The sequence below is a fragment of the Dendronephthya gigantea genome, unplaced genomic scaffold, assembly GCF_004324835.1.
Source record: "Dendronephthya gigantea isolate DGI-Jeju-01 unplaced genomic scaffold, DenGig_1.0 000020F, whole genome shotgun sequence".
Lineage (NCBI taxonomy): Eukaryota > Metazoa > Cnidaria > Anthozoa > Malacalcyonacea > Nephtheidae > Dendronephthya > Dendronephthya gigantea.
Window position 1 is genome coordinate 234682 of NW_021163030.1, and position 18534 is coordinate 253215.

General features: G+C 41.8%; 2 protein-coding genes across 2 annotated transcripts in view; both read right to left on the reverse strand.

Moving 5' to 3' along the window:
• Nucleotides 1-384: 384 nt before the first annotated feature.
• LOC114521259 lies at nucleotides 385-13273 on the reverse strand. The gene is made up of 14 exons (XM_028541625.1): nucleotides 10733-13273; nucleotides 9823-10499; nucleotides 8671-9654; nucleotides 7847-8242; nucleotides 7097-7392; nucleotides 6328-6988; nucleotides 4033-5781; nucleotides 3444-3875; nucleotides 3073-3216; nucleotides 2751-2933; nucleotides 1799-2656; nucleotides 1296-1616; nucleotides 694-999; nucleotides 385-477 (listed from the first exon to the last, which is right to left on the reverse strand). The coding sequence occupies exons 1-13, from the start codon at nucleotides 13249-13251 to the stop codon at nucleotides 725-727; spliced, it is 9495 nt and encodes a 3164-aa protein (XP_028397426.1). The 5' UTR covers nucleotides 13252-13273; the 3' UTR covers nucleotides 385-477; nucleotides 694-724.
• A 322-nt stretch (nucleotides 13274-13595) lies between these two features.
• LOC114521506 overlaps nucleotides 13596-18534 on the reverse strand; it is a 29955-nt gene continuing 25016 nt past the window's right edge. The window contains exons 28-33 of the mRNA XM_028541974.1: nucleotides 17381-18531; nucleotides 16928-17303; nucleotides 16338-16747; nucleotides 15466-16200; nucleotides 14895-15123; nucleotides 13596-14695 (exon numbers count right to left, since the gene is read on the reverse strand). Of these exons, the coding sequence (XP_028397775.1) occupies nucleotides 13611-14695; nucleotides 14895-15123; nucleotides 15466-16200; nucleotides 16338-16747; nucleotides 16928-17303; nucleotides 17381-18531 (3986 nt within the window). The 3' untranslated portion in view covers nucleotides 13596-13610. The remainder of the gene's footprint in view (nucleotides 14696-14894; nucleotides 15124-15465; nucleotides 16201-16337; nucleotides 16748-16927; nucleotides 17304-17380; nucleotides 18532-18534) is intronic.

The window sequence follows — 18534 nt, forward strand, 5'->3', positions numbered from 1 at the left end:
TCCAGCCAGGGTTGCACGTACATTGTCTCAACGAAGGGATGCACACTCCATGTCCAGAGCAATCGCTTCCCCACCCTGGACATCTTAATACATCACACGTTGCCCCTCGCCATCCGTCAAATCCACAGTCACACGTTCTGTTCATACAAGTCCCTTTTCCTGAGCACTCTACATCACAGCTGATCCCGCTGAAACATTCTACACATTCACAAGACTCTTGATTGTCCACTGTCCTCAGCACAGTTCCGTTAAGACATTTAGTCTGACACGCATTACCCATCCAGCCCTGATCGCAGGTACATGATGGAGTATCTGAGGTTACAACACATTTGCCGTGCGCACTGCATTGTGGAAAGCCAGGACAAACAGGAATATGACAACCCGAACCTATCCATCCATTGTTACATTCGCAAACTTGTTGCACACTGAAACAGGTCCCGTGACCAGAGCAATCAATGTTGTTTAATCCAGGACAACCTTTGAAAAAATAAGACTCTAATTGATATTGTCTCTAAGAGTGAAAGGGTAGTTATATAATACAGGAATTGTCTAAAACCGACTGAGTGTTGGTAAAACAAAATATCGATAACGTTGAAACATCTAATTGGCATTTATTATAAACGTTCTTACAGGGTTTATTGTGAAGTAGAAGTTTATAGTAAAGTAGATTTGCAGAATATAAACTGGACTTACCTGGTACATCGCAAAGTTCCCTCTCCATCCTTCAACCACAAATACACTTGTTTTCCACACATGTAGCATTAACGCGACCTGAGCACAACTTATCGCAATTAAAACCAGCATAACACGAGTCACATACACACACATCTGGGTTTTCTTCTGTGGCGGAGCCATGCTCACAACGTATCTCGCAAGCAGGACCTATCCAACCCTGTTTACAGTCGACGCATATTGGACCAGCGGTATTATCAACTACACATCGACCTCTTCCGTTGCAGTCTGGGTCGCCTGGACAGTCAGAGTTTTGACATCCGACACCTGGTTAGGAAAATATAGAAATACAGGTTAATCTCCATCGAAAAACAATTAAATTTAGATTAATAACATGTCATATATCTTAACTTCGATATTACATGATGTTGTTTTCAAACATTACATGAGAGGTGGACAAACAAGGAGCCCTGTTGCTTAGAACGAGGCTCTTCAGCAAACCAAAAAATATCGGAAAAACTTGATCTTACTCTAATTCTTTATATCGTCCTGACGTCGTTTATTTTACACAAATTTACAATAATGTTTGAACAAATAATTTTATCACAAACAATATAATTCACCTGTCCATCCAGAATCACATACACAAGTCTGTGTGTCTGCAAAACAGGTGCCATGACCCGAGCAATCCTTCTCAATTCCTGGACATCCTCTTCGGTCACAAAACTCTCCTCTCCATCCTTCAAATCCGCAATCACATTCGCCTTCAACACATAGACTGCTCTTGTTAGAGCAGAGCGTTGAACAATCAAGACCATTGTAACAAGGTTCACATTCACAAAGATAGTTATCAGTTGGGTTACCATGGATACATCGTTGTTGACAAGCGTCGCCCGTCCAACCTTTAGAACAGTTGCATGCACCTTGAGTACTCAAACTGTTTTCTAAAAAATGGAAAAAATTAGAAATAAACATTACCTGATCCAAGTAATAACACTTGTATATTTTGTTTCTGACCAAATGATAAAAAATTGTAAATTACAGAAAACACGGCAGAAATATTTTATTAACAAAACAGGACAGACAGCTTATAAACATTCTTCTAGTGTTACTTGGATAAACCAACCTCCTGGAAGTACACAGGTTCCGCGGTCATTACAATCCGGAGTACCAGGACAGTCAGTCCAGCTGCATGATGGTCCAAGCCATCCTGGATCACATGAACATGTTTTCGTCGCTAGGTTACATGTACCATGGCCACTACAATCCTCTGGCCAACCAGGACATCCCGGTTCATCACAGAATACCCCTTTATATCCAAGACTTGCATTACAAACACATTTTCCATGTTCACAACGACCATGCCCAGAACATAACACGTTACATCCTATCCCATGATAACATGCATTACATAAGCATCCTGAAGCATTTCCATAGTTCATTCCGTGGAGACAAGGTACGTCACAAGCCTCTCCCGCCCAGTCCTTTTCGCAATTACACCGACGTGGGAGCGAGGCTGCATCACAACTACCACGATCTGAGCAAGGTGGGCTGCCCGCACAATTCGCTGTACCACAGTCAGGCCCAGTCCACAGCGGATCACACTCGCACTCTCGGGTGTTAGTATTACACAGACCATTCCCGTTGCAGCTCCCATCAACCCCTGGGCATCCATCAAGTTCACAGTTAATCCCCTGCCAACCAACTTCGTTATTAGAATGGCATAAACATGATCCATTGATACAATCTCCACGACCAGAGCATTCGAGTTGACAGCCATTGCCTGTGTAACATAGATCGCACTCACAGACGTTGTCCACAGGATGTCCGTGTAAGCAAGGATCATTGCATGCTGGTCCCATCCATCCAATTGAACAGTCGGTGCACTCCGGTGTTTCACGATCAGTACCGTTACAGAAACCACGACCGAAGCAGTTTGGAGTCCCAGGACAGTCTGGGACGTGACATCCAATACCTGTCCATCCTATGAAAATACACAGCAAGGTACATCATCACATTCATACTGCGACTTATAACTATATCCTGGCATCATCTGTGATAAACCTGTATTTACTAACCTGGATCACAAATACATGTTTTTTCAGCGCTATTGCAGCTACCATGTCCACTACAATCCTCTTTGATTCCTGGACAACCTGGTACTTCACACAGAGACCCTCGCCATCCACTGAGTTCATCACAAACACAAGAACCATTTTGACATTTTCCTTGACCTGAACATTCCTGATTACAGCCAAGACCTAAAAAAACATTGCGGAATGGTAGAGAAAGTGACGTAAGCTTGGGCATATTGACAATCGAACCTTTCCATGTAGTTGATCTATAATACGCTTTAAAACTAGTGGCAAAAGCTTCAAAATCTTATGTGCTAGTTCTTACCAACATAACAAGCATCACATTTGCATCTTCCGCTGTCCATTGGTATTTGTCTTCCATGTTTACACGGATATCCACAGTCAGCCCCCATCCATCCGAGGCTGCAATTCGTACATCGAGGTGGGTTGAACGTCGCATTACAGAAACCTGCGCGTTTAAAAAGCAAACTTAATTGGAGTATGATCTACGTTGTACAATATGTCAGTCGTGATCTACATTAAACGTTATCTTTGCTCTAGTATAAAGATGAATACGGGAGGGCAACATTGGATTCCGTTACTTCTATACACGTGAAAACCTCTTGTAATGATGAAAGAAGCCCGATGACGCGCAATGTCATCCAGTTAATTATAAACTGATATTAAAATTATTACCTTTGTTTAGACAGTCGGGATTTCCAGGACAATCAGGGATCTCGCATCCATCTCCAGTCCACCCACTTTCACATGTACACTCGTGTAGCGCGCTGTTGCACTCTCCGTGGCCACTGCAATCCTCACCAACACCTGGACATCCTGGATTATCACATAATGTACCCCACCACGCTACATCGCACCTGCATACTCCATGTTGAACTTTCCCATGACCAGAACATTCACTGTCACAACCAATACCAGCCCAGCCTGGATCACATGTACAATTACCGCTATCCATTGGCTGTTGAACACCGTGGACGCATGGATCATTACAAGCTGGTCCCATCCAACCTGCTATGCAATTCTGACAAATCGGCGGACTCACAGAACTGTTACAGTAACCACGATTAAAACAGTTTGGGGCCCCAGGACAGTCTGGTAATTCACAACCTAAGAAATACAGATGTCCCTTATTTTACTTCTCATTTTACATCTCATAGATTTTCACCATTTTCGCAAGCGTAACTAAATAAAAACTACATATCATCTGTACCTAAATCAAACGATCATAAACTAAACAAGCAAAAAACATACAAAAAGTACTTACCCTCTCCTGACCAGCCATTGTAACAAGTACACTTTTGGATAGCCCCATTACAACTCCCGTGACCCGAACAATCTTCATTAATTCCTGGGCATCCCAAGATACCACATAAAGCACCTCTCCATCCGACATCACACTGGCATGTGCCATTATGAACTGTACCATGTTCTGAACACTCACTGTCGCATCCTACACCACTATACCCAGGAAAACAATCACAGTTACCGCTGTCCATGGGTATCTGCACACCAAATGTGCAGGGATCATCACACGCTGGTCCCATATAACCTCGAGAACAGTTTTGACAACGAGGAACGTCGAGTGAAGAATTGCAATAACCACGATCAAAGCAGTTTGGTGCACCAGGGCAATCTGGGATATCACATGCTTTACCAGTCCATCCTTCGTAACATGAACAATGGTGACGTGCTGCGTTACATTCTCCGTGACCGCTGCAATCCTTCTCTATCCCTGGACATCCTGGAATTTCACAGACAGCCCCACGCCATCCGACATCTGGGTCACAAAAACATGTTGTATTCGATTGGCAGATTCCTCGTTCCAAACATAAACTTGTGCAGCCCTTTCCTCCGTAACACGGATCACAATCACATATACCGCTGTTCATTGGAGACTGTACTCCATGCGTACATGGATCATCACAAGCAGGACCCATCCATCCTTGAGAGCAGTTTACGCATTTACTTCCCTCAATATACGGGACACATATGCCACGTGAGTTACAATTAGGTTCTCCAGGACAATCAATCTGACCACAATCGATACCAGACCATCCTGGATTACAATAACACTTTTGTAAAGCACTGTTACACAAACCGTTTCCCGAACACGCTGGTGTACCAGGGCACCCCCCACGTTGACAATGTGTCCCTTGCCAATACTTTTCACATATACAAGTTTCATTACGACATTGTCCACGTTCACTGCACTCGCTTTCACAATACATTCCTGAATAACAGTTATCACACTTACATAAACCATTTTTACACGTTCCTTTCCCCGAGCACAAGTACTGACATTTTCCTCCGCTAAAGCAGGGATCACATACGCACTTGCCTAATATATCACAAATACCATTACCACTGCAATCGCGTTGGGGATCACAGAGATGCTCACATCGATATCCTACATATCCATTCTTACACTTGCACCCTCCTGACGCTGTACACTGTCCATTACCCAAGCATGTAAGATTTGGATCACAGTAATACAAACAACTCACGCCATAATAATTTTGATTACAATTGCACTTTTTCTCACTATTTGACCATACCCCATGTCCATTACATTCGTTACCAGATAAACAAATCTGTCCATTTTCACCAGGTAAAGCCCCATTGCCATGTGCACTCCCACCTCTAACAGCTGTTGTGGCTCCCAAATTTAGCAATACTGCTCTGTTTATATACCTTGGAGACTGAGTTCGAATATAACCTCCTGCTCCACCACCATGGTAATAATTACATGAATAACTACGGTATGTGTAGCCACCACTACCACCTGCTACACTTATTGATCCATGACCATCAATCGCTTCGCCGTCTAACCATACACTTCCCCCACTACCACCACCTCTGGAAACTCCGTTGACTCCATTAGATACTAATAGTCCCTCAAGATCCACCAGACGGCTGCTTAACAGACGAATGACACCACCACCTTTACTACCACCACTGCCATCACTGCTTCCAGATAGCACTGGGCTACACACTGTACCATATTTCGAACCACCTGCAAGGGAAAGCATCAATGAATCATTTGTGTTTTAAAGTATTTTTTTATCATGGCGATAAAAAAGAGCTGGAAAGTTCATATCAAAACTAATAACAATTGTAAGTTTGTGGCTACGAAATGTAATGTAAGGAAAATAATTCAGGGGTGGATCCAGCACTAGTGCACTAATTTGCATGACACAAGAAAACTGCTCAAAATAGCCATTTTGTTTTGTAATGCAAATTAGTGCACTAGTGCTGGATCCACCCCTAGAAAATATATATCCTTGTATACTTTTATATTATAGGCGGAAGGATGTAACACAATATATTAACTGCATATTATGCAATTTAAAAATTTCGCAACTATGGTCTTTCAGTATGGTCTTCTCTTGTTACGTAGATCTCCCCACTTTGGTGAACAAGAAATATTGTCTTGAAGTGAGGCCTTGCGGTTAAGACAATAAGAACTCTGGAGCAGCAAAGAAGTGCTTTCCTTAAATTTCTATTCGTTAATTTCGTCCCGCCTTTTTTCACCCAGGAAAAAATAAATAATTCTAATCACCTGAAGTATAACGATTCCAACCACAACTACAACTATATCCTCTCCCTCCGTTCCCACCATGCCCTGCGCCCCCAGTAGCACCACCACAACTACCACCAGTGCCTTGACCACTTGATGATGCTTTGCCAGAACTATCAAATCTTGAATCATGATCGACTTTAAGATATTTTGAGAATATTTCAACTGCGTCGCTAGTCACCAGCCCATTATATTCTACACAAAAAGCTCCTGTGTGCACTTGAACAGCGCTCTCAACATTCCTTACAGCAGATATAATTTCAAATTTTCCACCAGCCTTGACAGTTATCGTCTGAATCCAATACTTTCGGTCATTTCCACTTCTGGTGTATTTACTTGCACATTTGAAGCATCCAGAATGACCACTTGAAAATAACTGTGCTTTACTTGAAGCGTATACTCGCAGTTCCCTAATTCCGTAGACACTGCCATGTATTTCTAAACTTGGTTGACGTTGTGCAGCAATTTCGGTTATCTCGGGCAGAATAAGCTCACCTCCTTTCCTGATGACGTAATTTACCTGAGTACGCACGCGTACAATATCTTCGTGTGTATAGAAACGTGTGCCAGAAATGACTTCAAGTATTCCTGTTCCATCACCGGTGAAGCGACGGACTTTGACTTCAGGTACGCGGTTAGAAACCTCAAAAAATACATACAAACAGTTAGATTCAAGCTGCCATATTGCGCAATCCTACTGCATGGAAAACTAACTCATAACTAATAGTTTAAGAATATAAAAAATATCTACCTGTTGCAAAGATATAAACGCCTTTCTCTTCAGTTCGATCCCATCAAATACATGATAAAATCCGCCGGGTTCGTCTAAGAATAACTTCAGTCCAGTGGCTTCCCCTCTATTACTTCCATCTATTGTCAAAAACCTTTGCACTGAAGTTCCATTGTCAATTTCAACGTAAATTGTCCCGGGTCCCCCAGAAGGTGATCCGCTTCCACCAAACGCCGCAATACTACCTCGGAAATCAAGTGGTTGAGAAAGATAAATACCAATTCGACCACCTGACCCACCTCCTTGATGAGAAAATCCTGCAACAAAATCATTTTACAAATTTAAACAATTGCACTTGATTGAAGACTTATTCCATGCAGGATGTATCTTTTAATTGCCGGAACCACTGAGTATTTTCATAAAATACACAACAATAGTAACTCCGAATAAAGTAAACATTTTCATTCAACGTTTCGACTTTATTTAGTCATCATCAGGAATGATTAATCATTCCTGACTAAATAAAGTCGAAACGTTGAATGAAATTGCTTACTATATTCGGAGTTACTATTGTTGTGTATGTATCTTTTCTTTCTTTAAGTCACCATGACATCGTTTCCCAAATCAAAAATTTTAAACCTTACTTTCCCAATGTTGTTGCATTTTTATGATTCTCGATAAATTAAAACTATTCTGTTATAAAAGTATTGATCATTTCCAAAGCTTTTAACAAATTTCTCAAAATTCAAGTAACTGTCAGGATATTTTTACCTCCATGACTCGAAATTAATCCATAACCAATCAAGAACGGCGTAGCAATCATTAAACTTCCTCCACTCCCTGCACCAGATCCTGAAATACCATCAACCCTGAATGTACCATCTACCTTCACATATCCACCAGCTGTCATATTTATCCACGAACCACCAGCACCAGTACCACCTCCGCTCCCTGGATAACGTGGTGCATATAAAGATCCATAATATTTTTTAGAGGCGGCATTTCCGCCAAGCGAAGCATAACTTCCTCCTTGAGATCCAGAGCCGGAACCAGGACCTTGATTGTTAGGGTATCCACCACCGTTTCCATCCAGTCTCCCGCCACTCTCAATTACAACGCGGTCCAGAACAAAAAACATTTCACGTGTGTTGACTTTGAAAACTCCACCTTTATAGAAGTTAAAAGTAAATCATGATATTTGACAAACTGATAGCAATGACATGACATCATACTTGAAATGTGAAATAATTGGTCGACGATAGTTCAGGGCAAATCTGAAACAATTTTCATAATAGGGAGATTTAACACAAGGAGGTGAACCTAAAAAGAGGCCGTGAAAATGGCGAATCAAAGGCGTGATACGTCTATTTATGGACACGTTATTATTCGCCATTTTCACATCGTCTTTGACGTTCACGTCTTCACGCTAAATCTGTGCCTAATAAAGACGAATTCTTGTGAACAACAGCGAGAGATTACATTTTGTGTTTATTCTAAAATGTTTGTAAATAATAGTTGTATCTCCGATTGTTCGTGATGAAAGAACTAATCCGAACAAGCATTACTTTCACAAGTAAAAATAAATCAAGCCCAACCTTTCTTGATAACGACATCTGACGCAATGAGTTTAGCGCCATACGGGTTCAATGCAACAGTAAGAATACCAGCGTTTGCAACAACCAGCTCAGGAATGACATGTTGTCCGGGAATAAATGGATCGAATGGTCGATCATTATACCACTGCGCATGCTCGGGAAGTTTAGCCGTATGAGCGGTTCCACTGATTTGAATATTTCCATTTCTTTCTATTACAAGTCTTTCAACACCAGTCATACGGCCACGAAGAGTAGTAGTCTCACCACGAAGTATTACTTCAGTTGGAAATACAATTTCCGCAAAATCACTGATGTAGAATCCACAGGGGACATCTAAGTATGTATGAGTACTTTCAACGATAAATACAAATAATCTTTGTCGCGATGTCATTTTTATAATACCAGTTTTATCCCCAGTCACTTCATGTCCAACCACTGTGACATTCCGTGCTCCTGCTGGATGATAGAAAACTACATGAGACCTTCCTTCCACCTGAATTTCATCAAATTCGTAAAATAACGTGTTATTTTCCATAACAACCGCCGGTGAATCAGTATTTCTTCCCTCGTTGTCTATTTTTAACTTCGAGTGCTGTGGTTTGAAGCCTGTAATGTTTTCACCATGATGGTATTTAATTTCACGATATTGTGGACCACGATTGCTTTCATATTTATACACAGTACCCGCACCTCCAACAAGACTTGCCGAGCTCGCTCGTCCTCCAACAGCCTTGTAGGTTCCGCCATATTTGTTACTGAAGTCCACATGTATTCCAATTCGACCGCCAGATCCACTACCGCCCCCTGAAACCCCTTCCCCACCATTGACATTAATTTCACCATGTCCACTCATATTCAAGGCCTCAACAAGAACACTCCCACCGCTTCCTCCTCCTGACTGTGATTGTCCAGCCTTCCCTTGAGCTGTAATCAAACCATCCAGGTGTAAATGATCCTTTGCTTGGAACCTGAGGCTGCCACCACCTTGAAAAAATAATTAGACACAATTTTCAAAAACTGTCTCTTGGTGTTGTTATTTTTTTGCCGATGGTCTGGTTTCCACTGTCAAAATTTGTTATCACTATTAGAAATTCATCTACATGATTTACCTCATCTCATAGGGGGGGGGGCTATAATGGACGGAATACTAACCTTGTCCACCAGCTCCATATTGCCCATAACCTCCACCACTTCCTGGCATCAGAGGTTTGTAAACTGAATCATACGACTGACCCTGATTGCCCGAATTTCGACCACCACGCCCACCATGACCTGCACCAGTTCCGTAAAGTCCATGCCGGAAGCCTTTCCCGATTCCAGCACCAGATCTCCATCCTCGTCCATCTAAAACTAACTCTCCCTTAGATTCCAAGTCCCCAATGGACGTTTGCAAGACACCATGATTCATGAGCACTTTGCCCTCATATTTTATCTCAAATAGACTTGAGGTTACTTGAATTATGACGTCATCTTGACGTAAAATATCAAGAATGCCACCTCGTTTAACAACAATGTTGGAAATTGATGTGTTTCCGGGGTCTGTAACATCAATATATGTACGGTTCTCAAGTATAGCGGTTTGCGCTGTTGACGAAATTCGGACGTACCCCTTATCTTCTACAAAGAAATGACGAACACCTGTCATAAGGCCATGAATTTCTGTGCGAATACCATGCACATGAAACTCGTATGGAAGAATAAGTTCAGCAAACTGGTCAATCCGATAGCTGCATGGTGCTTCAGTTCGGTTGTTTTGTGATTCGATATATTCAACATAAATCTTTTGATTTCGTCTTATGTGGAACTGTCCTGTACCATCTCCGATGAATCTAGATAGGTACCAGATATGAGAATAATAATGTATCAATAATTTCCCATTTACGGTAAATATTTCATATATATTTCAGTCCCTAGTGTGAAATTGGACACAAATATCTCTTACGGTATCTGGGTTATACATTCATTTTATAAGCACAGCCATTTAGAAAGATTCATTAAAGAAGTCATTATCAGTTATAAATCTTGATAAATACCAAAACCTACAATGAAATCTATCATTTACCTGTGGGCGACAACAGTTACATTGACAGCGTCATTCGGATGATACACAAGCAATCTGGAATAGCCGGTCAATTCAACTTCGTCAAACTCATAATGTAATGTGTTTTTCTCCATCAAAACAGTAGCTTCTTCTACATCATAACCAGCGTTATCAATATGAACATATGTATGATCAACAGCCAAGTATGTTGTATTTCTAATCTTGCTGTATTTGAGTTCACGGTATTGTAAAGGTCTCATGTTCTCTTCTAGATAAATAGTTCCAGCAGGTGCACCAGTCCGTGCGTCAGATTGTCCACCATGATCAGAAAACTTACCACCATAAGAGTATCTCCAACGACAATGAATTCCTACTCTTCCTCCAGCTCCACCACCCCCTTGACCTTGACCTCGACCTCCCAAAACGGATATCTCGCCATGTCCAGTCATATTTGTTGATTCAATGAAAATGCTCCCACCGCTACCACCACCAGCATTGGAACCTTTTCCATCCATACCATTGGCTTTAAGCAGACCATTCAGTTCCAGATATTTACTGATCTTCCAGATAAGGTAACCTCCTCCAGACCCCCCAGTGCCATGGCCATTTCCCCCTCCACTTCCTAAATGCATGGGTGTATAGACTGAGCCATACGCCGCTCCACCATTACGTCCACCTTGGCCACCATAGCCAGCTCCACTACCAATGCCAACGCTACTTCCTCCTGCCCCTGGTCCTTTCTCCGCAGAAAACCCAACACCTTCAATATCTATTATTCCTTTGCTATCAAGCGTGCCAAAAGACGTGAATATCTCCCCATGATTAATATATAACTTTCCTTCGTATTTCACCGTAAGTATGTCGCAATTCAATCGGAGAAAGTCGGTATTACGTCGAAACTCAACATCACCGTTCTGCTTTACAACTACTTCAGAAAAAGATAAATTTCCTGGCTCAGACACAAACACATACGTAGAATTCTCAATCAAAGCAGTTTGAGTGGTGGAATTAAAGTCAATTGTAGCACCGTCAGAGACATACAATCGATGTACGCCAGTTATGCGGCCTTCAATAACAGTCCGAGTGCCATGAACATGAAATTCTGCAGGAAGAATTATCTCTCCACCAATATCGATCTTATAGCTGCAAGGAGCTTCCGTTTTGGAACTCACAGACTCAACTACTTCAACAAAGATTCTCTGTTTGTCTTGGATATGGAACTGACCAGATTTATCACCAATAAACCTATGAACAGTCACATTAACTACAGAACTATTGGGATGATAAACTAGCAATCTACTATGGCCTGTCAGTTCCATTTCATCAAATTCATACACTGTAGTATCTTCTTCCATAATCATCGTTGCTCCGTTCACGTCATAGCCTTCATTGTCTACGTGCAAGTACGTGTGATCAACTGCAAGTACGCTGGTGTTCGTGGTCTTTAAATACTTCAAGTGGCGATATTGTAAAGGTCGGAAGTTTTCCTCGATGTAAATAGTTCCTGCTGGGGCACCGACTGTACTGTGTCCTCCGTGATCTGTTAATTTCCCTCCGTATTTATACCTCCATCTACAGTGTATTCCTACACGTCCACCTGCTCCTGCCCCTCCACTTCCCATGCCTTCCCCCCCAGCTACTGCAAGCTCACCATGTCCTGACATGTTTGTGGTCTTAATTAGGATACTTCCTCCGCTACCACCACCAGCGTTAACGCCGGTACCATTTACGCCATTAGCAGACAACCGACCATTTATTTGCAAGAATTTTCCTACCTCCCACAACAGGCTACCCCCACCTGCACCACCAACACCTTGACCATTACCGCCGCCACTACCTAGAACATGAGGTGAATATACAGAGTCATAAGGCAACCCTCCGTTCGAACCAGCACCCTCACCACCATGACCTGCCCCTCCACCAATACCATTCCTAGTGATACCTTTTCCTGGACCTTGTTCTCCTGTAAATCCAGTGCCATCAAGCAGCAAAACACCCTCGCTTTCCACCCAAGCGAACGAACTTCGTATAATTCCGTGATTTAATATCATCAAGCCTCCATACTTCACTCTAAATAACCCACTGTTAAGTATCAACGTGTCATTAATTTTTTTGAACACAATTTTTGAACCACGTTTTACAAGAACGGAGCCAAACGAGAAATTGCCATTTTTATCAATTCTCAAATATTCTCTATTTTCAACTATTGCTGTCTGTGCTGTGGATGAAAACTCAATGACACCACCAAGTGCAACAGCAAGATCGTGAACGCCTGTAATTCTACCGTCTATTTCTGAACGTGTTCCGTATATATGTACTTTGGACGGGAACACAATTTCCGCATCCTGGTCAATTTTAAAGCTACATGGGGCCGTAGTTTCATTTGTCTCTGACTCGACGACTTCCACATAAATCGTCTGATTTTTTCGCAAATGAACTCGTCCAGTTCCGTCGCCAAGAAAATGATGTACAACAACTGTCACATTAGGAGAATTAGGAGGATGGTCGATCTGTAGATTAGAATGACGGGTTAAAAACATTTCATCAAACTCGTAATACACATTTCTGTTCTCCACTAGACTTGTTGAAAATGTAGTTTTTCTGTTCCAGCTGTCAATTTTGATGAACCTGTGTGTTGAAACAGCTTCGGTTCTGTTTGTTTTTTTACTGTACTTAATATCAGCATACTGCGGACCACGTGCAGTCTCCTCAACGTACACTGTCCCCGCTGCTCCATATACCTTTCCTGATCCACCATAAGCTTCATATATCCCCGAGAACTTGTGTTTAAATCGAATATGGATTGCTGCTCGACCTCCTGCTCCTCCCCCAGCTTGACCTGTTCCCGATCCTCCAATCACATTCACGGTTCCATATCCAGTTATGTTGGTGCATTCTATCAATAGACTACCCCCACTTCCGCCTCCTGCGTCATGCCCGTGCCATTAAATCCTTTTAGTGATACCAAGCCATCCAATTCTAAAGTTTGTCCAATTCTCCAGTGTAATGATCCACCTCCTCGTCCTCCAACACCACGTCCGTTCCCACCTCCACTTCCTAAATGGACAGGTCTAAGTATTGATCCATACCACTCCCCAGTACGAGAGGAAGATGATCCGCCCTCTCCGCCGTGACCTGCCCCGGTACCAATCTGCGACGATGTAATCCCTCTTCCAGGTCCAACTTCACTGAGGTACCCAGTTCCCTCTAAAAGCAATAGGCCGCGGCTCTCGACCCAGGCCCAAGAAGAATCAATCTCACCGTGGTTAATACGTACTTCGCCCTCGTATTTCACACGAAATATTCCTGCAGTCAATACTAAGGTGTTATTAATTCGGGAGAAAGAAACCAGGGAACCGCGCTGCACGATTAAAGTACCAAACGTTATGTTTCCCGGAGTTGTAATAAATGTAAATGTCCCATTCTCTCGTATACCTGTTTGAGAAGTGGATGCAAAGGTCACGGACGCATCGTGAGCGACATAAAATTGGTGAACACCAACAATGAAGCCATCAAAGGTACAGCGTGTGCCAAGTATTGTCAGAGATGAAGGGAACGTTATCTCTGAACCTGAATCAATTTTATAACTGACAGGTGCTATAGAGTAACCTTTTTCCGATTCAACTACTTCTACAAACATCTTTTGTGTCGGTCTCAAATGTACTAATCCTGTTTTATCGCCAGAAAATTTATGTGCAACCAACGTCGCGTTTATTCCATGAATCCATAAGATGACGTGATTACGAATTTCTAGTTCATCCAATTCGTAGTACTTATCAACCTCTCTTTCAATTAAAGTGGCTATGTGTCTATTTCTATTTTGGTTATCTAAGATCAATTTGGTGAATCCTTCGCCAAATACGGTATTGTTATGCTTATCAATAGTGTAAGGGCGATGTGAGAGTCCCTTGTTTGTATCCGTGTAATAAATTGTTCCACATGCACCTGCAGGATTACCAAGGCCACCGAGAGCTAAATATGTACCTGAATAAAAATATTGAAATATACCACTTATTTTGAGATTCTTGAAAGAATTTATAATCGAGTTAAGGTTCGGTCATGGGGAAGCAAAAACATCCATGTGTCCAGGGTTATCGCTCTGAAAAGTGACAAGTCGTAGGGATATGATACATTGCTGGTATCAAAATTTCACTACAGTGGGTAAAAAAACTAAGATTCCTACCAGTATATTCTCTCAACCAGGAGACATGGACAGACAGTCTTCCTCCAGAACCTCCACCACCACTTCCCCGACCTTCTCCTCCATTCACCTGAATACTTCCATGACCTGAGAACATCAAAGTTTTAATAAAAATGCTTCCTCCACTACCACCGCCAGAACCGTCACTTGAAGCGTTTCCACCGTTGTTGTCAATCACACCGTCGAGATGAAGAAAATGACCGGTCTCAATCTAACGGTAAAAAAATATTAAACAAATGAAAAATTATTTAATATTTATTATTCATTATCTATTTATTTCAACTGCACTAAATATTTTGTATAAATCAAGCGAAAATTAAACATGTTTGCGAAAATTAAACTTTTTTTTTTATATTTTACAAGAATCAAAACGATGGTTTAATTTAATTACGACATTGAAAGCTTTCATATGATCACCAAACTCATGAAACAAATGCGCGGAGTCAAGATTGAAATGATTTTGTACACCTCAAAGTTATTCTGGCTTTTTTAAAGGTTCCAAGGATTGTTTCACTAATTTTTACACCAGCTTAATATCCTCCGTATGACATACCTTAATAACACTTCCACCAACACCCCCATGAATACCTCCACCTTTACTCCCAGGATGTGTAGGTACACTATAGGATCCATAGGGTTCGCCACCGCCGTTGACTTCATAACCACCTCCATATCCCCCATGCCCACCACCAGATCCCGACCTCTGTGTATAGTTTCCTGTCCCCAGACCTGGATCTTCGCTTCGCGCAGACGTAGTAATCCTTCCCTCGCCTTCAATATCAATCGCTGTAGATTTAATATTGAAATATTTTGCTGACATTAACGTCTTTTGACGCATGGTAAAATAGCCAATATCAAGTAGTGCACCATCTGTAAACACCAACTTTGCATTATACTCTAAATTCAGCATTCCGAGATTAATGGCGACAGCGGACGAGTTTTTACGATGTAATGCGACCGTTATTGAACCAGTTTTGCTGACGTGGCAGACTTTTGAGGTGCTCAATGTAAATTTAGTCACTCCCCGAATTGTTCCCCGTAGATCAACTGCCGGGGTCATACCGCCGCTTATACGGAGATCGTTTACCGTTATCAAGTCCCCATCCTCTTTTATAACGAGATTAATTTTAGGGTTAGATCTTTTGCTTGTTGCTTTTTGATATTCCATGTAAAAGGTTTGATTGGACTGAACGTGGACAAGAGATGTACCATCACCGTACACTAAACCAACATATACGGAGGGATTCAGAGTTCCATTTTGAGTAGGGGTAATGATTTCAAATATGGCCTACAAAAAAAAACGTGAAACTTTGATATCCGGGTGATTGGGTGATACGCAAAAAATTTCTAGCATAGTTAATTTCCATTCATGAATAAACTCGTAGAAATGAAATTTCTAAGGAACTAACTCCATGCATAACTTACTTTGTTAATGATCATAACTTCATCAAAATGATAATCTGTTAAAACACCATCCACTCGTTTATGATAGTCTTCCCGAGGATTTCTTTCATTTAACACAAATTTCTTTGTTGGCTTTGCGTTATTATTGTCAATATACAATCTACTGTGAATGTAAATGCCACGAGTTTCTTCAACATAAACTGTTCCAAGTCCTCCTTGCAGAGAACCTTTGCTTTCTCCACCAAACGCTGAGTATGTACCCCGGAATTCGTCTTCTTTTCTCATATGTATGGCAATTCGTCCGCCCGCACCACTCCCGCCTAATGCTGAACCATAAGTATTTCCTAGTCCACCACGCGCAGTTATTTCACCATGTCCTTTAAAGTAGTTAGTGGTGATCCAGACACTACCCCCGCTTCCACCTCCACTACCTAAAGAAAGAATACCAAGCTGATATAAGTGACAAGCTGAGCTGAACGATAAGATAACGACATTTTCGAATTTGAAACAAAGATTATCGCAAAAAAATTGCAAAGTTTGTGGAAGTTACACTGCAGCAGTGGCGTAGCCAGCCTTTAGTTCTGCTATGCAAATTTCTGGTCAAAACTCACCAGAATTGACATTAGCATTTTCTGCATCCACATCAACTACGCCATCTAAATGGAATGAATGTCCAACAGTTATCCTCATTTTCCCACCACCTCGACCACCGAGTTTTCCGCTAGAGCCCATTCCTCCACGGCTTCCTTCACTAACAGGTTCATACAAGGATCCGTAGGTTGTTTCTAATTTCAAATCATCTTTACTCCCACCATGAGTTGCATGACTGGCGCCAAATCCTCCATCACTTGCATTCTTTCCAGCACCCAGGGTATAGAAATTAAATCCTCGACCTTTAGAGTTGATTACAGCATCAATTTCTAAGAAAAATTCTGTTGCTTCGATTTTAAAGAATTCGGCGTTGAATCTTGAGTCGAACTTCATATCCTGTAAGAAAAAGGAATATCAGAAGAGATTCACGGTTAAGTATGATATTTTAAGTTTTCAAACATTTCATCACCAACCAGTAATCCAACAGTAAAATGCATTCCATGAGGTGAAGGATAATCCACTTGTGACTTGCTACTGAACTCCAATGTTGAAAAATGAAATGTTCCTTCCGTTTCTGAGGATACGAATTTATTATTCTCAATAGTTCCTGTATGAGCTTCAACACCAATGTTTGCACGTCGTCCATAGGCCAAATGCAAATGCATAACATTGATAAGCCTTCCTCGCCAATCAAATGCTACAACTCCTTCTCCAATCATGTGAACTGTGGTTGACATTATAGCAGAAGAATTTACATCCAACTTGAAGTTAGCATGAGCACGAGTTATAGTGCGCTTAGCATCTTTCACTTCTGCGATGAGGAATTGATTCTCGTGCACGTGAACAAGGCCACTCCTATCACCGATAATTTTATGTATCGTCAAATTTAAGCGCTTTCCATTGTTGATCATATGCAGCGAGGCTTTCCTCGCCAAGTAAACCTCGTCAAATTCATATGAGTCCCTAGTTTCGTTCAACGTGACGTAATGACTAAATGGCCTATTTTTGTTGTCTAATATTAAACGGTCATGGGAAACATGGTTACGTAATTCTTTGATGTAGACAGTCCCAGGTCCACCAGATGCTAAAGTAAGCTCATTCCCAGCATCACCAGCGCTACCACCAATCGCAAGAAATTGGCCAAAATAACGACTTTGGGTCTTTATGTATACTGCAAGCCTTCCACCAGATCCTCCTCCTGTTTTTCCACCATTTCCGCTTCCCCCAGATACATCAAGGACCCCATTACCAGTAAACTTAATTGTATCGACCAAAATACTACCACCACTTCCCCCGCCTGATGGGAGATGACCGCCATCTTGACCCCGTGCGCTCAACAAACCATCCAAATGTAATGCATCTCCGACGGTTAAGAAAAACCTCCCACCAGCATTTCCCCCTGCGTCACTGTTTCCACATCCATTTGTGCCAAATTCCTTAGGTAGATACAAACTTCCATATGGCTTTAAAGATACGCTTGGGTCAGCATTTCCGCCACCACTAGCATAAGTGCCGCCAGAACCATGGCAACTGGAAGATGGCGAATGAGATTTCATTATTTTTGGTCTGTCAGATCCAGCTGCTGTCATTGAACCTCCAGTCTCAACATTCAATGATGTGATGTCTA